Raw genomic sequence first — 15,156 nt, forward strand, 5'->3', positions numbered from 1 at the left:
ACCAAAGCCTTCCCAATGCGAGGTCCTGTTCGATCTCTCCGGATCACTCAGATCCTGTCAAAGCCCTCGTCAAAATCCCAGCACCCTCATCAGAGTCCAACCCTATCAACACCTCCCCGTCCCCGACTTCCAAAACCACCTCACAAAAAATATCCGAAAAAAAAAAAAAAACCCAACTCCAACCCTAGTATTCCGACCACAATCTACTCAGCCCCCCCTAACCAACCCCTCCTCCCTCTCCAAACTAACCCCCTCCCCAACCTCAATCTCATACCCCCTCCTCCTTTCCTTGCCACCATCCCCCTCCTTCTTCTTCCCCTTCCCATCATCCCCACACCCACAATCATAAAAATCCCCAATATTATTACAATCAAACAACTCCTTCCTCAACCTCCTATTAACCTCATTATGCACAAAACAAGCCCACCCCGCCGCATTATTCCGACTGCTCACCTGAGGCGGGTATTTCTCCAGCAGCTTCTGAAAGTGCGAAGCACAGTCCCCACAGGGGTACAACCTCGCAAACAACTGTATATACGTCCTCAGCGCAAGACTATCATCCGCCGTCGGCTCCTCCGGAAACCGCGCCATCATCGTGTGGAACAACTTCCACGACGCGCGGCCGAGTTCCGCTCTTTAAATCTCCCCAATCAGCAATTGCTCTTCCCCAGCATGCAAAAAGCGGAGGACTCACTTCGCAGTCGCATTCTCCAACTTGGGCGCAATAGATCCACCCTTTAGAATGCTCTCCGAAAGGGCACCACCAGCACCGTTGCTGTTGTGGCTGCTGCTGCTCCTCCACGTCTCTTCGGATAATATCCTCGTGGGTTCCCGTCCGCCGCCGCCGCTGCTCGAAACAAAGTACGTCATGGCCAAAAAGAACATGACGCCCACCAGCAGGAGCGTTATGTGTTGTCGTCGCGCCATGGTTTTTCCGCAACCGTCTCGTCGCGCCCGCAGGGTGGGTTGGCCCAATAAATAAAAGGGGTTCACAGTGGATTTGGCGATGTCGAGAAATGGAGTTTTGGGCGCAACGTAGAGGGCCAAAAGAGGCGGCCGTGGTCGATCTAGCTCTGCAAAAAAAAAAAAGGGTTTTAATGAATGACGGGAAAATAATGCACGACAAGAAAATGGCTGAAGCTTATTGAAGGATGGGAAAAACGACCCGATCAGATGGTTCAAAGGAATTGGAGTGTCTGTCAGATGTTCGGCGCTGGTGGCCAATGCACCAGTGGCTGATCCCCTAGCCAGGGTCTGCAGCCGGATCACCCCACCCTTCCCGCGGCAGGCATTTGCTTGAAACAGGGGTTCAATCGAGCCCAGAGGAGTCAAGCTTTCTCGAAGCCCACTTGCAACATCATGTAACCAAAATCATTATCTCTATTATCCAAACAACCTCTTACATTTCATGTAGATTTCAACTTGAAACGAGTTCGAATAAAAAACCCGAAAACCTCTCTAACCAAAACCCCATCTCTTTATACATCATCCAGCCTCCCGCCCCCGTTCAAGATCATGAACCCCTAAGCAAAACCTGGTAAGCCCTCGTCATCAATAAATCCCAGCATAAAACGTCAAATCCCACCTCCCATTCTCCGTCACAATCACCGGCTTAACATCTTCAACAATAAAAGCCTCCCTCAACGGGTCCAACACCTTGAGCTCCCACCTCATCGCCTCTTCATTAGCCTCAGACCCAACAGTCTTGCCCAGCACAAGACTCCCATTCGCCTTTCTCGCCAGCGCACCCTCTGGCGCTTCCCTGAGAATGTTTCGACTGAACCCAGTCACCACCCCACTCCCATCCGTAGCAAGCATCACCGCTCCCCCATCACACCCCTCAAGCAGCGAGACGTCTCCCCAAGACCGCGTTGACGAGTTCGACGCCGTGGTATTGTCTTGCGCTTCCCAAGCCACCTCGATCCAAGTTCCCAGATTGTGCCTGGCCGTCCCGTCAAGGTTCTCGTCCAGCCTGCCGCGAACGATGCGACCTGAAAAGGTAGGGCAGACCGAAATGAACACTGTCTCGCCAGGATGGAGCTTGCGGGTACAAATACTATTGTCAATGACAAGTCCAACCAAAGCTGTGTCGATGCGGGCTTACCAATGTATACTTCCACGGAATCTCATCACGCGCATTTTCGTACAAAAAGTAGTAGTGATTTTGGTGCGTGTTGCTGTAGTCAGCGTCGCGCATTGTCACGCCGGGGCCGCCGTCATCCACATCTCCCACTACCACCAAAAAAAATTCAGTCATTCGCCTAGAAGATGGGTTGTCTAGGACTCACAAGTGTAGATGGGTGTATCTGAGCGAGATCCACACGTGAAGGTGGCATTGGCGTGGCTAGAGGGTAGCAGAAGGCTAGAGTTTTGGAATGTGGTGTTCCAGTTGAGGACGCTGTGCAGGTAGGGCCGTGGAGGAATGAGGACAGGGCTTGCCGAAGTAGCTGGAAGTAGGGCTAGGAGAATGGGGAGAGTACCCAAAAAGCGTGGGAAGGTCATGATATGTAGATGGATGATAAAAGACGGAACCAATGTGAGAGACGTCGCGGGTTATATGGTGTGAGATGATTGGATTTGGCGTGGAAGATATAGGGGATAGGTAGGTATGTTGGGAAGAATGTTGTCGAAGAGAGATTCAATGACTGGCCCTGTCGACTTTTGGGAGATCTTGTGGCGGTGGGCATTGGATTGTGCGTCCGTCCTTTCCCTGGATATCATGGGAGAAGGAACTCGGTCTGGCAAAGTAACGTCGCAAAGCTCCTTCTTGCCAATGCAAGAGTTCAAGGGATGAACAGGGACATGCAAGAGCGTCCAGGTAAGGCTCTGAATGGGAAGAGCTCACTGAATTCAAGCGACAGTGAATAGTGACTGCCAATTTACATTCGAGCTGTTATCAGCTGCCGCGTTACGCATGAGCAAAGTTTCATAATGTCTCAAGAGATATGCTATACATTTCCAAGGACCTTCTGCCCAGATACATGAAAGGGCAACAAACATCAGGCCCAACCCATAGCACCAACTTGAAAGTCTATCCAGATCCCACAGTAGATACATGAATCAAGAACCTCCTAACCATATTCCGCCAACTCACATGGCATTCTTCCCCTCGAAAACCGTCCTCATCGTCTCCGGTGCATCCTTCGGGTCCATAATCATGTCCACACACTGCGGCACCACCGAGTCACATAATTCCCCATCACTCAGTAGCTCATCTAATTCCTCCGCCGTTGTGACTTTGTACCCCTTGACCCGCGGCTCAACATCAGGCGCAAAAGCCTTGAACAGAGCGGCATAGTCCCACATAGGGATGTCGTTATACTTTGCGTCCCACCCGCGAAAGTAGCGCTCAATGGTGTACCTGTGTCTCGCGTCAGCAAAAGGTCACTCAAGCTTATGCATCGTGGAAAAGGATTTACCCATAGTTATTCAGCGCAAACACCACCGGGACAATCCTATATCTTGTGAGCATAGAGAAAGCCTGCACCGTAAGTTGCAGGCTCCCCTCTCCTGTCACCAGCACCAGTCGCTTGTATTTGCCTGTCTCCTTGGCAGCAATGGCGGCACCGGCCGCAGCCCCAGCTGCGTAGCCTATGCTGCCGTAGACGGATTGTGTCCAGCCGTGACACCCAGAAGGGAAACGGGTGGCGGTGATGCCGACCTGAGCGGTGCCGGTTTCGGTGATGACGAGATCACCTGGCCGGAGGTAGGAGGTGAGGCGGGACCAGAGCCAGTCTTGCTCTATCTTGTTACTTGCTGGGAGAGAGAGTTGTTGATCGACCTGGGGATTTTGTTTCGTGCGCTGGGCCAACGGGTAGTGCGAAGATAGGGCTGGAATGAGCTTGGGCAGAACATGATTGATTCTAGCGTCGTATTTGGTCGCCCCAATATTGACAAAGAATCGTTGAAGATCGATGATGGTGCAGCGGTCGAGCTTTTCGGTGAAGATACCCCTATAGTTGATAATATGTCAGTTGTTCTCTTCGCTTGAAAGAATCGAGGCGGGAGTATGACCTACGTGTTGAAATCAGATGGGTAGTTCCCCAGCCACAAGATGCAGTCTGCCTCTTGCACAAGTCCAATGGCACTCCTCAGCCACGACCCTTCACCAGCATAACAGCCCTGGTAGTAAGGGCTCATCTCATCAGCAATACCCTTGCCCAACCCAGTCACAAGAAATGGTATTTTGAGGGCTTGGATTAGAGGATCGACATGCTCAGCCCAGTTCGCCCTTGCAGCTCCGCCACCCACAATCAAGATTGGGGATTTTGCCAACTCTAGCCGGCTGACTATCTCGGTGGTGACAGCAGCCTCAGACTCTGGAGCACTTGGTGGGCAAGCATCGAGCGAATTTTGTACCAAGATACTCACTGGATACCTTTGCATAGGCAATATCTTCAGAGATGCCAATGTATCCAGGTGTAGAATGGAAAATCATTGCCTTCACAACACTGTCGATCTCAGCCGCAGTAGTAGTCGGGTCGTCAAGGACGGTAGTTGCGCAACACAACTCGGAGGAGATCCTTTGGTAATGGCTAAAAGCCACATGTCAACTCATCATGTCTCGACAAGGTAAGACCAGGTGCTAAGGGCATACTCAAACTTTCCATCCCCCAAGGTATGATGAAGGATCTTTCCGCTCTTCTGTGCTGGAGTGGTGGGATATCCAACAATATGAAGGACAGGAACAGACTCGCAGTTTGATCCTCCGATACCACACAGAGCACTCAGTTCTCCAGGATCAAATCTGGTCACCAGAGCGCCAAGTCCATTGAGGCGCGCATAACCATCGGCAGCGTAGGCTCCGATCAGTTCGTTCGGTGCACCGACCCAGGAGAGGCCGAGAGGTTCGACGAGATCTCGACGAGATCGAGAAGGGCTAGTTCAAAATCTGCCAGGCAACTCAGCATGGCTATAAGACCTGGTGGTGGTTCAGAACCGGCCACATACCACCGGGAACGCCAAAGACAGTTCCGATGCCGAGCTGTTTGAGCCGGAGGAAGAGGCACTCTCCAATGAGTATTTCTGACATTGTGGTTGAACCGTGAGGTGTGATTGTAGACGGAGTCTGGAAATCGCAGGCGTGTATGTATGATTGTCAAATGTTTGAGTGATCAAGTACAATCTTTGCATGAGTTGTAATGTTTGATGCCATATACTACCATTGGATGGCTTCCCAACGATCTTAAGTAGTCCATCATAGCCTCTCTTGGGACTGCATCGTCGCAAAAAGACGTCATTGTCGCAATCAAGAAAATGGTGATCAATGTCAGACGACGTCGAGGTGGAGGTTGGCGGAGCCGGCATTGACGATGTCGGTGTAGAAGTTTCCTCGGTTGGATATGTCGGCGTGCCCGTCGGGCATCGGGGTAGTAACTGGCCGTGTCGGTTGCCGGCTACCTACACGAGAGTTGCATGATCGGTGCAAAGTCGGGATATCTGCCGATGTATGCTGGTTGCTGACTGAAGTGGTGATTTGGGAAGGAAACCAATCACAGACAAAGTCTCAAGCACACGCGTTAAAAAAAAGACCTAGATCATAGTAGAGAAAAGCTTGGTGATTGGTTGGATGATGTCTCTTTGCATTAGATATTGCTACAGTTATTATTCAAGCCCCTTGGCTGAGCATCTCCCACTGATCCGACACACTCTCCGATGTTGGTGTGAGGAGGGCATAGCTGTCGCCATCGCTGTTCCTGCTCCCGCTCCCGGTCTCGACTGCCACTCTCACCAGAGTCCAGCTGTTTCCGAGATCCTCACCCTCAACCCACTCTTCACTTGTTGTAGGGGAAGTGTCTCTCGTCCCACCCTGGCTGCTCCTCCCTTTTCCACGACCTCGCTTCCGTGGCTTGACCTTGATCTGATATTCCCACTGCCCTTCCCCCCTCACAACATCCTCAAACCCAAACCCAACCCTCTGCACCGCTTCACAATCCCCAACAGACCCTTCAACAGCCAGACTCTGCCCAGCTTCCACCTCCTCCACCAGTTGCCTCCACAGCTTCCCAAAAACCAACCTCCCATCCCTCTCATCCTCAAACGGCAACCTCCAGCTTTTGTCCGCGGCAATTTCCCGCCCCTCAATCAAATTATTCCTCGTCCATTCCTTCTTTCCTTCCTCAAAGAAGTCCCTCTTCATTTTCTCGCAGTAATCACAGCAATACAGCGAGCTACACCTCGTCTTGAACATTTTCTCCAAAACAGGAATGTAGTGCGGCCTGATCAGCAACCCACTTCTCATGCTCGAGGCTTTTCTGTAAGCGTAAGGTTGATTTGCCTTTTTGAGTCGCTGCGCGTCGGTCTTGAGCTTGGGGAAGTTCCAGGAGCGGTCGAAGAAGACGTCTTCGTAGTCGGAGATGTGGCTTTGGATGCGGTAGAGATCCTGGCTGTTGCGGCCCGGGAGGCCTACGCGAATGGTGTTTTTACCGCGAAACTTTTTGGGGCTGGGTTGGACGAGTTTGGTTTGGTCGAAGGGGATGTTGGAGGGTTCTTCTGGGTGGGGGATCTGGGAGGAGAGACGGGGGAGGTAGCGGGTTAGGGTGAGGGAGGTGAGGTGGTTGTCGTTTTCCATTTTGGCTGTCAGGATTGGGTTTTGGGACTGACTAAGGAGTGTGGGTTTGGATGGACGATGATGAGAATGGAGACACTGAGGTGGCAACACGATGTTGATTTATACAATGTATTCATGGCACTAGCAATTGAGGATATCACGATGCCAGGGGTTGCTGGCGCCCTCTTCTCGCACAGAGAGCTCAGAGTGGCATGGCGCGGTCTTGGTATAACACGCCATTGGCTGGATTCGTCCTCGTGGCTGTGGCAGTGGTCTTAATCGCCAAAACAACCCTCAATTTCCAGCAACAAGATAGAGCTAACCTTGTCATGCCGTTCCGTCAGTACAATTACCCTTGACGTCGTCAACTTTGATGCGGAGCAGTTTCTCTGCGTTTTTGTAGGCAATGGCCTCCAGCTGCTCCTGGTCGACCAGCCCGCTTGCCTCCAGCTCCTTGAACCATGCCAACCCAACCTCATTGCTTGTAAAAGGATAGTCAATACTGTACAGGATGTGGTCAATGGGAGTGTTGGCCAAAATGCACCTCATGGGATCCAAGCTCCAAACACCGCTCGTCGTGACATAGATGTTCTCCCGATATACCGTTGTGAAGTTTCTCTGAGCCGTGCTCCATCTTCCACTAAGCCTGTCAATACGCTGCAGCATAAACGGTATCATTTCACCCATATGTCCAGCGATGATCTTCAGCTTGGGTCTGCGATCAAACAGTCCAGAGGCAAACAGTCTCAAGACATGAAGCCCAGTGTCCTGGTGCCACCCCCAGCCAGAACTTCCCAGCGAGTTTGCAGCGATAGGGTCGAAGTTGCCTTGATATCGTGGGGCCATGTCTTCACTCGGCCAAGTGGGATGAAGGTAGACTGGAACATCGAATTCCTCTGCAACAGCCCAAAAAGCATCGTATTCCTCCCCATCAAAATAGCCCCCTTTGCCGTCGTGATTGTCGACCAAAGCACCCACAAAGCCGAGCTCCGTGACCGCCCTCCGGAACTCCGCTGCCGCTTCCGCCGACTGAGACATGGGAGCAGTCGCAAAACCTGCCAATCTTCCTTTTGCATTCTTGACAGCCTCATAGACCTGATCGTTGGCTGACCTGCTGTAGTTGACGGAGTACGACCCTAACCCTGCGGCATGGCTAACAACTTGGATTGTGACATCTCCCTTGTCCATGTCGGAAAGTCGGAGAGAGGAGAGGCTGGTCAACTTTTCCATGACATTGGGGACAAACTGTGTCTGCTCCTTGAACAGAGCCTTCATAGCATCCGGGGTGGTGGCAGAAGCGTAGTGCTCCTCGAGGGTTATGAGTGGAGGCATCTTGGCCAAGGCGGGAAGGATGAGGAGTGGAATAAATCGTAGGAACTCCATGATTGCAGACATTGTATCTACTTCTAAAGAAGAGAGACCGTTGTACAACTAACCCCTAGCTTTGAAGTCTCTTCTCCCCTTTTTATCTTCCGATATTCATGTCGTCACGACATCAGCCATTGCATCGCAACTTCGCCATGCTTTCATCCGGTCTCACTCAAACAAACCCTGAGGGGTTTGTCTCGGATCAAAATCAAGGGTTAGGGTCACACATGTTCCACCTCTGAACCCGAAGGTTCACCCACGTGATCCACTCCCACCCAATCCCTGTCTCTGCCCCACCCACCTCCCAAACGCCCGGACCACATCCAAACCTGTCGGACCTTCAACTTTACGATATTCATCGACGATTCGAAACGAGACACCCGAGCGTCGGTGACGAACACACGCAACACAAACAACCCCTCCCCCCGATCGATCCAAGCCATGGCGAGCCTCTACCTCCTCGCGCGCTCCATGCGCACCCTCTCCCTCTCCTCAACGACCGCCCTCCGAACCGTTGCCCGTCTCAACACCTCCACAGTCGCCACCAGATTCCAGACGACCTGGTCGCTCTCCTCCAAGTCGCACGGCCTGTTTTGCTCGTGCTGCCGGCCGACCCTCTCCAAGATCGTTTCCCAGACTACACAGACGGCTCCAACATCGAATGGGGCTGCTGCCAGCAAGGCGGTGGGGGTGGCGGTTCAGCAGACGAGGGGGATGAAGGTTCACAGTTCCGTCAAGAAGAGGTGTGAGCACTGCAAGGTTTGTTTTACTACTACTACTACTACTACTAATGGTCGGACGTGAGGGGAAAGGAGGAAACTTTGGCTGACAAGAGTGTGAAAAAAAGGTTGTGAGGCGAAAGGCGGGGAAGAGACATCGGGGGTACATTTACATTATTTGCCCGGCGAATCCAAGACATAAGCAGCGCCAGGGTTAAGACGGTTGTTTTGTGAAGGGATGGATGATTGTACGATATACCCGAAGTTGGGAGGGGAGTCTACATGAGGAGAGGCACAGAACCCAGATATGAGAGGGTCGTGCACAGTACGAGAGAAAGGTTACGGAGGGCAAGGTAAAATTGTCTCTTTTGCTTTACAGACCGTCAATATACCTTTCCATGTTCTCCCATTCTGTCTTGCCCGTGGAGAGGAGGTAGCGGATGTGGTCCTGTGGACGTAGTAGGGATTAGTCTTCACTGGGCCAAAACGTGGACGGGGAAAGAGGAGAAACAAACAAGATCAGTCACCCCTCGGTTTCTCTCAAACTCTTGCCGTGCAAAACGGCGGGTGTCAGCTCGGGTGGACGGGTCCGCAATGCGTCGAGTTGCGCGGAGGATATGTCTGTATAATGCCAAAGCCCGAGACCTTTGGACAAACTAGTTGAGCCCCGCAATCATCAGATTTGAACACGAGAGATATTGGCATTCATAGTGTGTAACTTCTACATACATGCTCCAAGCTCAACGTCGGCCCAAGCCTTGTTCGTGAAGAGCTGCTACCCGTCGCGTATGTGCGGAAAACGGACCCCGCCGGGGCAAGAAAGTGGCGCATTAACGGCAGGTCTATGGAGAGACTTGAGATCAAGGAAACACTTTACGGATAACAGCCATTGGGGGTTCTGTTGCTTGTTCAATGCGCCGTTCTTCTCAGTGGTGATATTCGAGGTGTTGGCGGGAAAAATTCGGGAGGCCAAAAACGTCATGGTCGCAGTAGGCTCTGGGCTGCAACGGATGGTGCCAAGACCAATCCCGCAGCAGCTCGGGCTCTCGGTCAGCTAGCTACCTGGGACCTTGGAGACGTGTCGCGACACGTCCTTTTATGTACCTTTATGGAAATCTCACTCTGGGGATATACTGAGAGCGCAAACACCTCGCTTTTAACTTCAAGTGCTCGTCTCATCCTCTTTGCCTCACTGTGACTTTGAAGATTCTCATGATGAAGTCAAAGCGCTCGAGAGCAGCGACCAGCCCCATCGAGGTTGCCAATCGCAAGACTGATGAAGAGTTTATTGCTGACTATTTGCTTCCTGAGTGAGCAATCCTCTCTCATTTCTCTCTCCAACATTAATAGCCCTATCAGCCCTTCAAAGTTGTTTGATCTCCCCAAGACAACATGCAACTTGAATCACCGTCGGGGATTTTCTCTTCTTTTGCACACCCACCCCCACTGACATAAGACCCAGCAACGCCAAGGAATCCTCCTGGGTGACAGCCTGGACTCACCCAAGGACGGGAGCCAAATACACAATCAGCTTGGCACAACCGGCAAACCTCAAACAAGAAGATCTCGATGCTTGTTTTGACCTTCTTGTCGAAACAAGCAAGAAGGACTATGAGAATTCGGCAGGGAGGTGGCACCCGGACAAAAAGCTCAACGAAATGAGGTCTCCAGAACTGAGGTATGTCCTTGTCAAGGAGGAAGAGACTGGCAAACTTCGGGGTTTCACGTCTTTGATGCCGACTTACGAGGAGGGAGAACCGGTGGTGTATTGTTATGAGGTTCATCTGAAGCCAGATCTGCAGGGGTGTGTATTGTTCACTCTGTATTCGAGGCTGGGATGTGGTGTTGATCTAACATGCTTATGAGGACCGGGTTGGGATCTTTACTGATGAGCTTCCTTACGGCTGTTGCTGTTAATTTGCCGCCGATAACCAAGGTTATGCTCACTTGTTTCTTGTCCAACGCTCGTGGGTTGGCGTTTTATAGGAAGCTTGGGTTTGAGAGGGATGACATCTCCCCTGTGCCGAGGATTCTACGGGGGAAGGTGATCGAGCCGGATTATTTGATTATGAGCAAGAGGATAAGGCCGGATTCTGAGTCTAACTAAAAGCCAGACAAACTTACATCGCGCTAGCTAGGCATCTTCTTTTCGGCGGTTGAAAACGCTTGACTGTCAGCCTCACCCCTGCATGTTGATGGGCAGGCCATCTGGTCTTGGCTAAACTCCGATTCCTGTCTTCACCCTCAAATCACCATTCGGGCAGTCACTTTCTTTAGCAGATAAAATAGCGGCAGCATGGAGCAATGCTGGTGTCACGACACAGAAGGATGTAATCCATGCCAGATCTCAGATCATCCTCCCGAACCACACCCAGTCGAGAGTTTTACACGCAATATATATCAACCCTGCCATCCTCCCTCTTCGGCCCTCTCATCGATCTCCGTCAAATCCACCACCGCATTAACACCATGTCGACCACCCCAGACCAGACACACGCTCCCCCCCAAGACGAGGCCAAACCCCTCCCTACCTCGACGACCACCTCAGAATGGGAAACACCCCTCATCCAATGCTTCCCCTGCGGCCTCTTCTGGAAAGCAATCGCCTGCCCATGCATTTGTACATCCCCCCTTCCCCTCTCCCCCCTATCCCCTTTCATCACCACCCCTTAACATTTTTTCTTTTTCTTTTTGTGCTCTAGTCTACGGCCAAACAGCCCAGCGCCTCCGAGACCCTAACCTCCCTGCCGAAGAAAACAACGCCGATTGCAAGGACTTTGCTGTGAATAATGTCCTCCTGTCGATGTGTTTCCTGCAAGTCTAACCCCTCCCCCCTAACATGTAATGTCGGTGTTAATACGAGGAGGGTAGTGACATCATGAAACATCGCGCAGAAATCAGAAAGAAGTACAGCATCCCTGGCAGCGAGACAAAAGACTGTTTGGTGTCTTGCTTTTGCTGCTCGTGCGCTGTGATGCAGCATGATGGGGAGTTGAGGGGACGGCAGGAAAAGGAGGGGATTAGGGTTGGGTATAAGAGTCAGGCGGGGATGGTTCTGCCTGGTGGTGGGGAGCGGCGGCGGGAGGGTTGGGGTGAGGTGGTGCAGTAGTGAGGGGGGTGAAAAGGGACTGTTTGGATCGTGATGATGTTTGTTTATATGTTGGGTTTGCTCTTACTGTCAGCTTTGGAGAGGCTGTGACTTGTTGGGGCAAGATGCAATGTAATGCAAGTGTTTACTGTTCCGCATCTTCTTCAGAAACTCAGCGAGGGACTGCCCAAGAAAAGATGTTACGTGGGTGTATTGACCTGGCGCTGGGGTTTGAGACTGTTGATATGCGGAAGACTTCAAACGCTCCCTGGGGGCTATTAGAAAAGAAATGGTCCGTAGAAAAAGGACAATCAATGGCTGTTGATATTGTGGTGAGCAAAAGGAGGTAGGAACAAAAAGTGGGGTCCCGTGTAACCTGATGGAACCAGAAAAATACTCTCCTCCGGGAAGGCTCGAACTTCCAACCTCCTGATTAACAGTCAGACGCGCTAGCCAATTGCGCCACAGAGGATTATGTTGTTGATAAATTGCTGTTAATATCAGCTTATATGGTTGTGAATGTATTCTGCTTGGAGTGACAGACAGCTCGGAGGCTTGCCAGGCGCCTGGAAAGAAAGTACTGGCAACAGTATATAATATCTGTCAGATAATATTCTACTATCAGAAAAGAATGTAGGTAGTTGCAGTTGATCTGGTCCTAAGATGCTTTTGCTTGACAGTAGAAGTAAAATCCTGCAGCATGTCAACGTTCCTCACCACAGCAGGTACCCCGGACCTTGTCTCGCTGCAACCCTCTACTGCCTCGGAAAGCCTTGAAGCTTTTATGAAGGCCCTCATTCCATCCAAGCGCCTATCCACTGACGTTCAAATACATCCAAGGATTGACGGCCCCCGACCGTTCGTCGCTTTGCCAGTTGAAGTGATGGTTCTCTTCCCTCAAAGACGTCCCATTGCTACCCGTCGTTCCCGAAGCAGAGGATTGCGATCCCAAGGTTTGAGTAGGCTGCTGTCTATGCAAGATACCATGCTCCCTTCTCAACCGTTCCATCTTGATCCGTCTGATAGCTCGGCTACCTCTCACCACGCGGTGGAAGAATAGAAATATGTGAAGACCTGTAAGTGCCGTCACAGTTTCTCGAAAAAAAAAGTACATCTGAACCAAGAAACCAACAAGAAAGAGGAAGGCAGCTACGACAACGACACCGATGTAGCCCTGGACTTCTCTTCTAGAGAAGTCAATTAGGTCAATGGGTTGGGTGATGTAATCCTTGACATCCAGAATAGACCTCTGCTTTTGTCTGGGTTTCTTCTGCCAGATTCGTATTAGCCTTATTGCAATTTTTCTTGGGGGAATAACATACCTTAGCCCTCTCAGGTACTATAGCTCGCTCTAATTCTACGGTGTTGACACGCCGTGTAGGACGAGAACGCGAGTCCTCATTTTGGGACGAGAAGCCCGTGTTTGTGAAAGACCGCATGGGCAGCCCTGGACCGGTGCCCAAATCAACCTCTGAGTCTAAACTGCCTGAATCGCTACGTGAGAGATTCTCTGGCGATGCCGTGTTCAGTGAGGAACTCACTGAAGCCGATTGTCTTCGACGAGTGCGTGACGCTGCAATAGGGGAGCGCTGATAAGTTCTCGTTCTCATCGACAGGTATGGAGTTGACCGAAAATTCCCAACTTACAAGACTTGATACCCAGAGCAGTTAGAGCATAGCTGACGAGAAGAATGACTGGCAGGACCTGGCCAAATTTCCACTCCAGAAGTGGCGTAATATCGACGCCTCCGTGAGTAAGCGAGGTGATAAGGTCAGTGATCGCTAAAGCAAACCAGAATGTACAGAGGAAAAGATCGTAAATAATGGAGTTCTGCAGCTCGATGACCACATCAAAGCCAACATTGGCAAAAACCGCCCATAGGAGTCTTGCTGCTGAAATTTGGCCTGACCTCCTCTTGTTGATGGTTGTGGTGAGGGAGGTAAACCGTTTGAGGGAACTCGCTTGATTCTTTTCTTGCATTTCCTCCAGGGACTTTTCAATATCATTTTGGGCTCCTGGACATCCATGCAGCTTTTCCAAAACCGCCAGAACCCATGAGCTGATTGGTTTCCGACGAGCATCAGAACCGGAGGGCAACCGGGGAGCCACATCGGTGACAATGGATTGATAGTAGTTAACGCTCAGTGTCAACACGAGGCAAAACCAATCCCACAGGTATTCAAAGTCTGAGCCAGTCCGTGGCCAAGAGATGTTGCAGGCTGCAAGTGAAGCGTTGTCATACTCCCATGTACTGTACTGCAGATATTTGCAGACTAAAATGCCAGTAAGGCCCAGAATCATTAGCGATACCCGTAAATTTCTCTGAGCCTTCGTGCTCTCCTTGAAAGGAAATCTTAGAACTGTCAGTGTTGCCAGGTGCACAGTACAGCACAAGTAAGCCAGGTCGCAAGCAACATGAAATGAGAACATCGATATCGAACAGATCTGGGAATAGATGGCGATGATTAATCCGAATCCAGTCAAAAGCATCTGATCGTTGACCAGGAGAATGAAGCCTTGATAACCGGAGACTTCAGATGTTGCAGTCCATGCGGATGCAGACCGTGACGGTCCGCGCTTGAACCAAGACAAGGCCATATCATCGATACAGTTGTATTGATGTTGCGGAATGCGAATCTTGATCCATGCCAACAAGAAGGCAATTATCGCTGCTACTGATGGAAGGATGAACGAGAGAAGGATCTGCAAGGACACTTGTTAGCCAAGGTCTGAACCTAAGAATGCATTCAGGGGGGATGTTTTACTTGCCCCAATACCGGCGATATCAGGATCGGTGATGTCGTCGTCGGCAACACTGGTGCTCTCGGAGCATTCAACATCCTTGCCACACAGACTAGGGGTAAATGAGACCATGGCATCGTCTGGTATGGAGTTTATTTCAATAAAACAACAGTCCTGCTCCAAATGTAACAATCCTGGCGATTGAAGCCATTTAAGTCGATCCAAGGTGATAGGCTATGAATCTCATGAGCAAATAAAGACCGGGTTTTCCGGCCTAGACCGTGGTCTCGCCGCAGCCTGGTCGGTGCCAGCTGTACGCTGCAGCAGCCGCCTGTATTTCGTATGCAACGTTTCCAATGATTCCTGGTGGCGGCCAGTAGGAGCCCATTGAAGCCCCAGTAGGTCTTCGCGCCTGTGGTGACAGAAGCTTCAGCTAGGACACAGCCTCATATTTGCAAAACATGGGAAATGGTTTCTCGTACTTCAGGGCCTTTGGGAATGGCAGATAAGCGGTGCTAAGGCACACGGCGAGCGGCACTGGGGCTCTGTTAGAAAGCAAGTCAATATTTGTGATCTATTCCAATGCGTGCTCTGAAAGATTACATGGGCACCTGTCGTGGACAGACTGACAGGCTCCAGGCGCCCGGCCATTGGGACAGCTGAGGGCGCAGCGAGAACAGGAAAGGAT

The 15,156-nt window shown here is 51.2% G+C and overlaps 11 protein-coding genes and 1 non-coding gene across 12 annotated transcripts; 4 read left to right on the forward strand and 8 right to left on the reverse strand.

The window, feature by feature from the left end:
• Positions 1 to 207: 207 nt before the first annotated feature.
• On the reverse strand, positions 208 to 1,193 carry QC764_504570 (uncharacterized protein; the record flags this gene model as incomplete). The annotated part of the gene is made up of 2 exons (XM_062947712.1): positions 695 to 1,193; positions 208 to 634 (listed from the first exon to the last, which is right to left on the reverse strand). Exons 1-2 carry the CDS (start codon positions 925 to 927, stop codon positions 208 to 210), a joined length of 660 nt encoding a protein of 219 aa, XP_062798945.1. The 5' UTR covers positions 928 to 1,193.
• Positions 1,194 to 1,317: 124 nt separating this feature from the next.
• Positions 1,318 to 2,736, reverse strand: QC764_504575 (uncharacterized protein). Its single transcript, XM_062947713.1, has 3 exons — positions 2,289 to 2,736; positions 2,105 to 2,232; positions 1,318 to 2,040 (listed from the first exon to the last, which is right to left on the reverse strand). Exons 1-3 carry the CDS (start codon positions 2,500 to 2,502, stop codon positions 1,552 to 1,554), a joined length of 831 nt encoding a protein of 276 aa, XP_062798946.1. The 5' UTR covers positions 2,503 to 2,736; the 3' UTR covers positions 1,318 to 1,551.
• Positions 2,737 to 2,868: 132 nt separating this feature from the next.
• Positions 2,869 to 4,386, reverse strand: PDC1_1 (Pyruvate decarboxylase 1; the record flags this gene model as incomplete). The annotated part of the gene is made up of 3 exons (XM_062940758.1): positions 2,869 to 3,361; positions 3,420 to 3,953; positions 4,019 to 4,386. 3 exons carry the CDS (start codon positions 4,384 to 4,386, stop codon positions 3,091 to 3,093), a joined length of 1,173 nt encoding a protein of 390 aa, XP_062798947.1. The 3' UTR covers positions 2,869 to 3,090.
• A 171-nt stretch (positions 4,387 to 4,557) lies between these two features.
• Positions 4,558 to 5,564, reverse strand: PDC1_2 (Pyruvate decarboxylase 1; the record flags this gene model as incomplete). Its single annotated transcript, XM_062940759.1, has 2 exons — positions 4,951 to 5,564; positions 4,558 to 4,859 (listed from the first exon to the last, which is right to left on the reverse strand). The coding sequence occupies exons 1-2, from the start codon at positions 5,030 to 5,032 to the stop codon at positions 4,558 to 4,560; spliced, it is 384 nt and encodes a 127-aa protein (XP_062798948.1). The 5' UTR covers positions 5,033 to 5,564.
• Positions 5,565 to 5,601: 37 nt separating this feature from the next.
• On the forward strand, positions 5,602 to 9,152 carry QC764_504600 (uncharacterized protein). The gene is made up of 2 exons (XM_062947716.1): positions 5,602 to 8,677; positions 8,766 to 9,152. The coding sequence occupies exons 1-2, from the start codon at positions 8,360 to 8,362 to the stop codon at positions 8,853 to 8,855; spliced, it is 408 nt and encodes a 135-aa protein (XP_062798949.1). The 5' UTR covers positions 5,602 to 8,359; the 3' UTR covers positions 8,856 to 9,152.
• On the reverse strand, positions 5,609 to 6,571 carry QC764_504585 (uncharacterized protein; the record flags this gene model as incomplete). The annotated part of the gene is made up of 1 exon (XM_062947714.1): positions 5,609 to 6,571. One exon carries the CDS (start codon positions 6,569 to 6,571, stop codon positions 5,609 to 5,611), a length of 963 nt encoding a protein of 320 aa, XP_062798950.1.
• On the reverse strand, positions 6,878 to 8,020 carry QC764_504590 (uncharacterized protein; the record flags this gene model as incomplete). The annotated part of the gene is made up of 1 exon (XM_062947715.1): positions 6,878 to 8,020. The coding sequence occupies exon 1, from the start codon at positions 7,943 to 7,945 to the stop codon at positions 6,878 to 6,880; it is 1,068 nt and encodes a 355-aa protein (XP_062798951.1). The 5' UTR covers positions 7,946 to 8,020.
• Positions 8,875 to 9,535, reverse strand: QC764_504610 (uncharacterized protein). Its single transcript, XM_062947717.1, has 3 exons — positions 9,367 to 9,535; positions 9,153 to 9,293; positions 8,875 to 9,085 (listed from the first exon to the last, which is right to left on the reverse strand). The coding sequence occupies exons 1-3, from the start codon at positions 9,466 to 9,468 to the stop codon at positions 9,011 to 9,013; spliced, it is 318 nt and encodes a 105-aa protein (XP_062798952.1). The 5' UTR covers positions 9,469 to 9,535; the 3' UTR covers positions 8,875 to 9,010.
• Positions 9,536 to 9,705: 170 nt separating this feature from the next.
• NAT4 (N alpha-acetyl-transferase) lies at positions 9,706 to 10,744 on the forward strand (the record flags this gene model as incomplete). Its single annotated transcript, XM_062947718.1, has 3 exons — positions 9,706 to 9,947; positions 10,100 to 10,441; positions 10,504 to 10,744. Exons 1-3 carry the CDS (start codon positions 9,850 to 9,852, stop codon positions 10,742 to 10,744), a joined length of 681 nt encoding a protein of 226 aa, XP_062798953.1. The 5' UTR covers positions 9,706 to 9,849.
• A 230-nt stretch (positions 10,745 to 10,974) lies between these two features.
• On the forward strand, positions 10,975 to 12,057 carry QC764_504625 (uncharacterized protein; the record flags this gene model as incomplete). Its single annotated transcript, XM_062947719.1, has 3 exons — positions 10,975 to 11,257; positions 11,340 to 11,442; positions 11,509 to 12,057. 3 exons carry the CDS (start codon positions 10,975 to 10,977, stop codon positions 11,744 to 11,746), a joined length of 624 nt encoding a protein of 207 aa, XP_062798954.1. The 3' UTR covers positions 11,747 to 12,057.
• Positions 12,058 to 12,123: 66 nt separating this feature from the next.
• QC764_0078590 lies at positions 12,124 to 12,197 on the forward strand. Its single transcript has one exon. It is a non-coding gene; the product is annotated as a tRNA-Asn (tRNA).
• An 18-nt stretch (positions 12,198 to 12,215) lies between these two features.
• Positions 12,216 to 15,141, reverse strand: QC764_504630 (uncharacterized protein). Its single transcript, XM_062947720.1, has 4 exons — positions 14,504 to 15,141; positions 13,373 to 14,440; positions 13,048 to 13,298; positions 12,216 to 12,995 (listed from the first exon to the last, which is right to left on the reverse strand). The coding sequence occupies exons 1-4, from the start codon at positions 14,598 to 14,600 to the stop codon at positions 12,537 to 12,539; spliced, it is 1,875 nt and encodes a 624-aa protein (XP_062798955.1). The 5' UTR covers positions 14,601 to 15,141; the 3' UTR covers positions 12,216 to 12,536.
• Positions 15,142 to 15,156: the final 15 nt, after the last annotated feature.

Source organism: Podospora pseudoanserina, chromosome 5, assembly GCF_035222485.1.
Source record: "Podospora pseudoanserina strain CBS 124.78 chromosome 5, whole genome shotgun sequence".
Lineage (NCBI taxonomy): Eukaryota > Fungi > Ascomycota > Sordariomycetes > Sordariales > Podosporaceae > Podospora > Podospora pseudoanserina.

Coding starts and splice junctions, on each gene's coding strand:
- QC764_504610 (XM_062947717.1), bottom strand. CDS start 9,468: ATGCGCCACTTTCTTGCCCCGGCGGGGTCCGTTTTCCGCACATACGCG. Junction 9,294..9,366: donor CGACGTTGAGCTTGGAGCAT/GTATGTAGAAGT, acceptor GGGCTCAACTAG/TTTGTCCAAAGGTCTCGGGC. Junction 9,086..9,152: donor ACCGAGGGGTGACTGATCTT/GTTTGTTTCTCC, acceptor CTACGTCCACAG/GACCACATCCGCTACCTCCT.
- QC764_504600 (XM_062947716.1), top strand. CDS start 8,360: ATGGCGAGCCTCTACCTCCTCGCGCGCTCCATGCGCACCCTCTCCCTC. Junction 8,678..8,765: donor AGAGGTGTGAGCACTGCAAG/GTTTGTTTTACT, acceptor TGTGAAAAAAAG/GTTGTGAGGCGAAAGGCGGG.
- QC764_504630 (XM_062947720.1), bottom strand. CDS start 14,600: ATGGTCTCATTTACCCCTAGTCTGTGTGGCAAGGATGTTGAATGCTCC. Junction 13,299..13,372: donor TGCTCTGGGTATCAAGTCTT/GTAAGTTGGGAA, acceptor CCCCTATTGCAG/CGTCACGCACTCGTCGAAGA. Junction 12,996..13,047: donor TAGTACCTGAGAGGGCTAAG/GTATGTTATTCC, acceptor CGAATCTGGCAG/AAGAAACCCAGACAAAAGCA.
- QC764_504575 (XM_062947713.1), bottom strand. CDS start 2,502: ATGACCTTCCCACGCTTTTTGGGTACTCTCCCCATTCTCCTAGCCCTA. Junction 2,233..2,288: donor AGATACACCCATCTACACTT/GTGAGTCCTAGA, acceptor TTTTGGTGGTAG/TGGGAGATGTGGATGACGGC. Junction 2,041..2,104: donor TTCCGTGGAAGTATACATTG/GTAAGCCCGCAT, acceptor TGTACCCGCAAG/CTCCATCCTGGCGAGACAGT.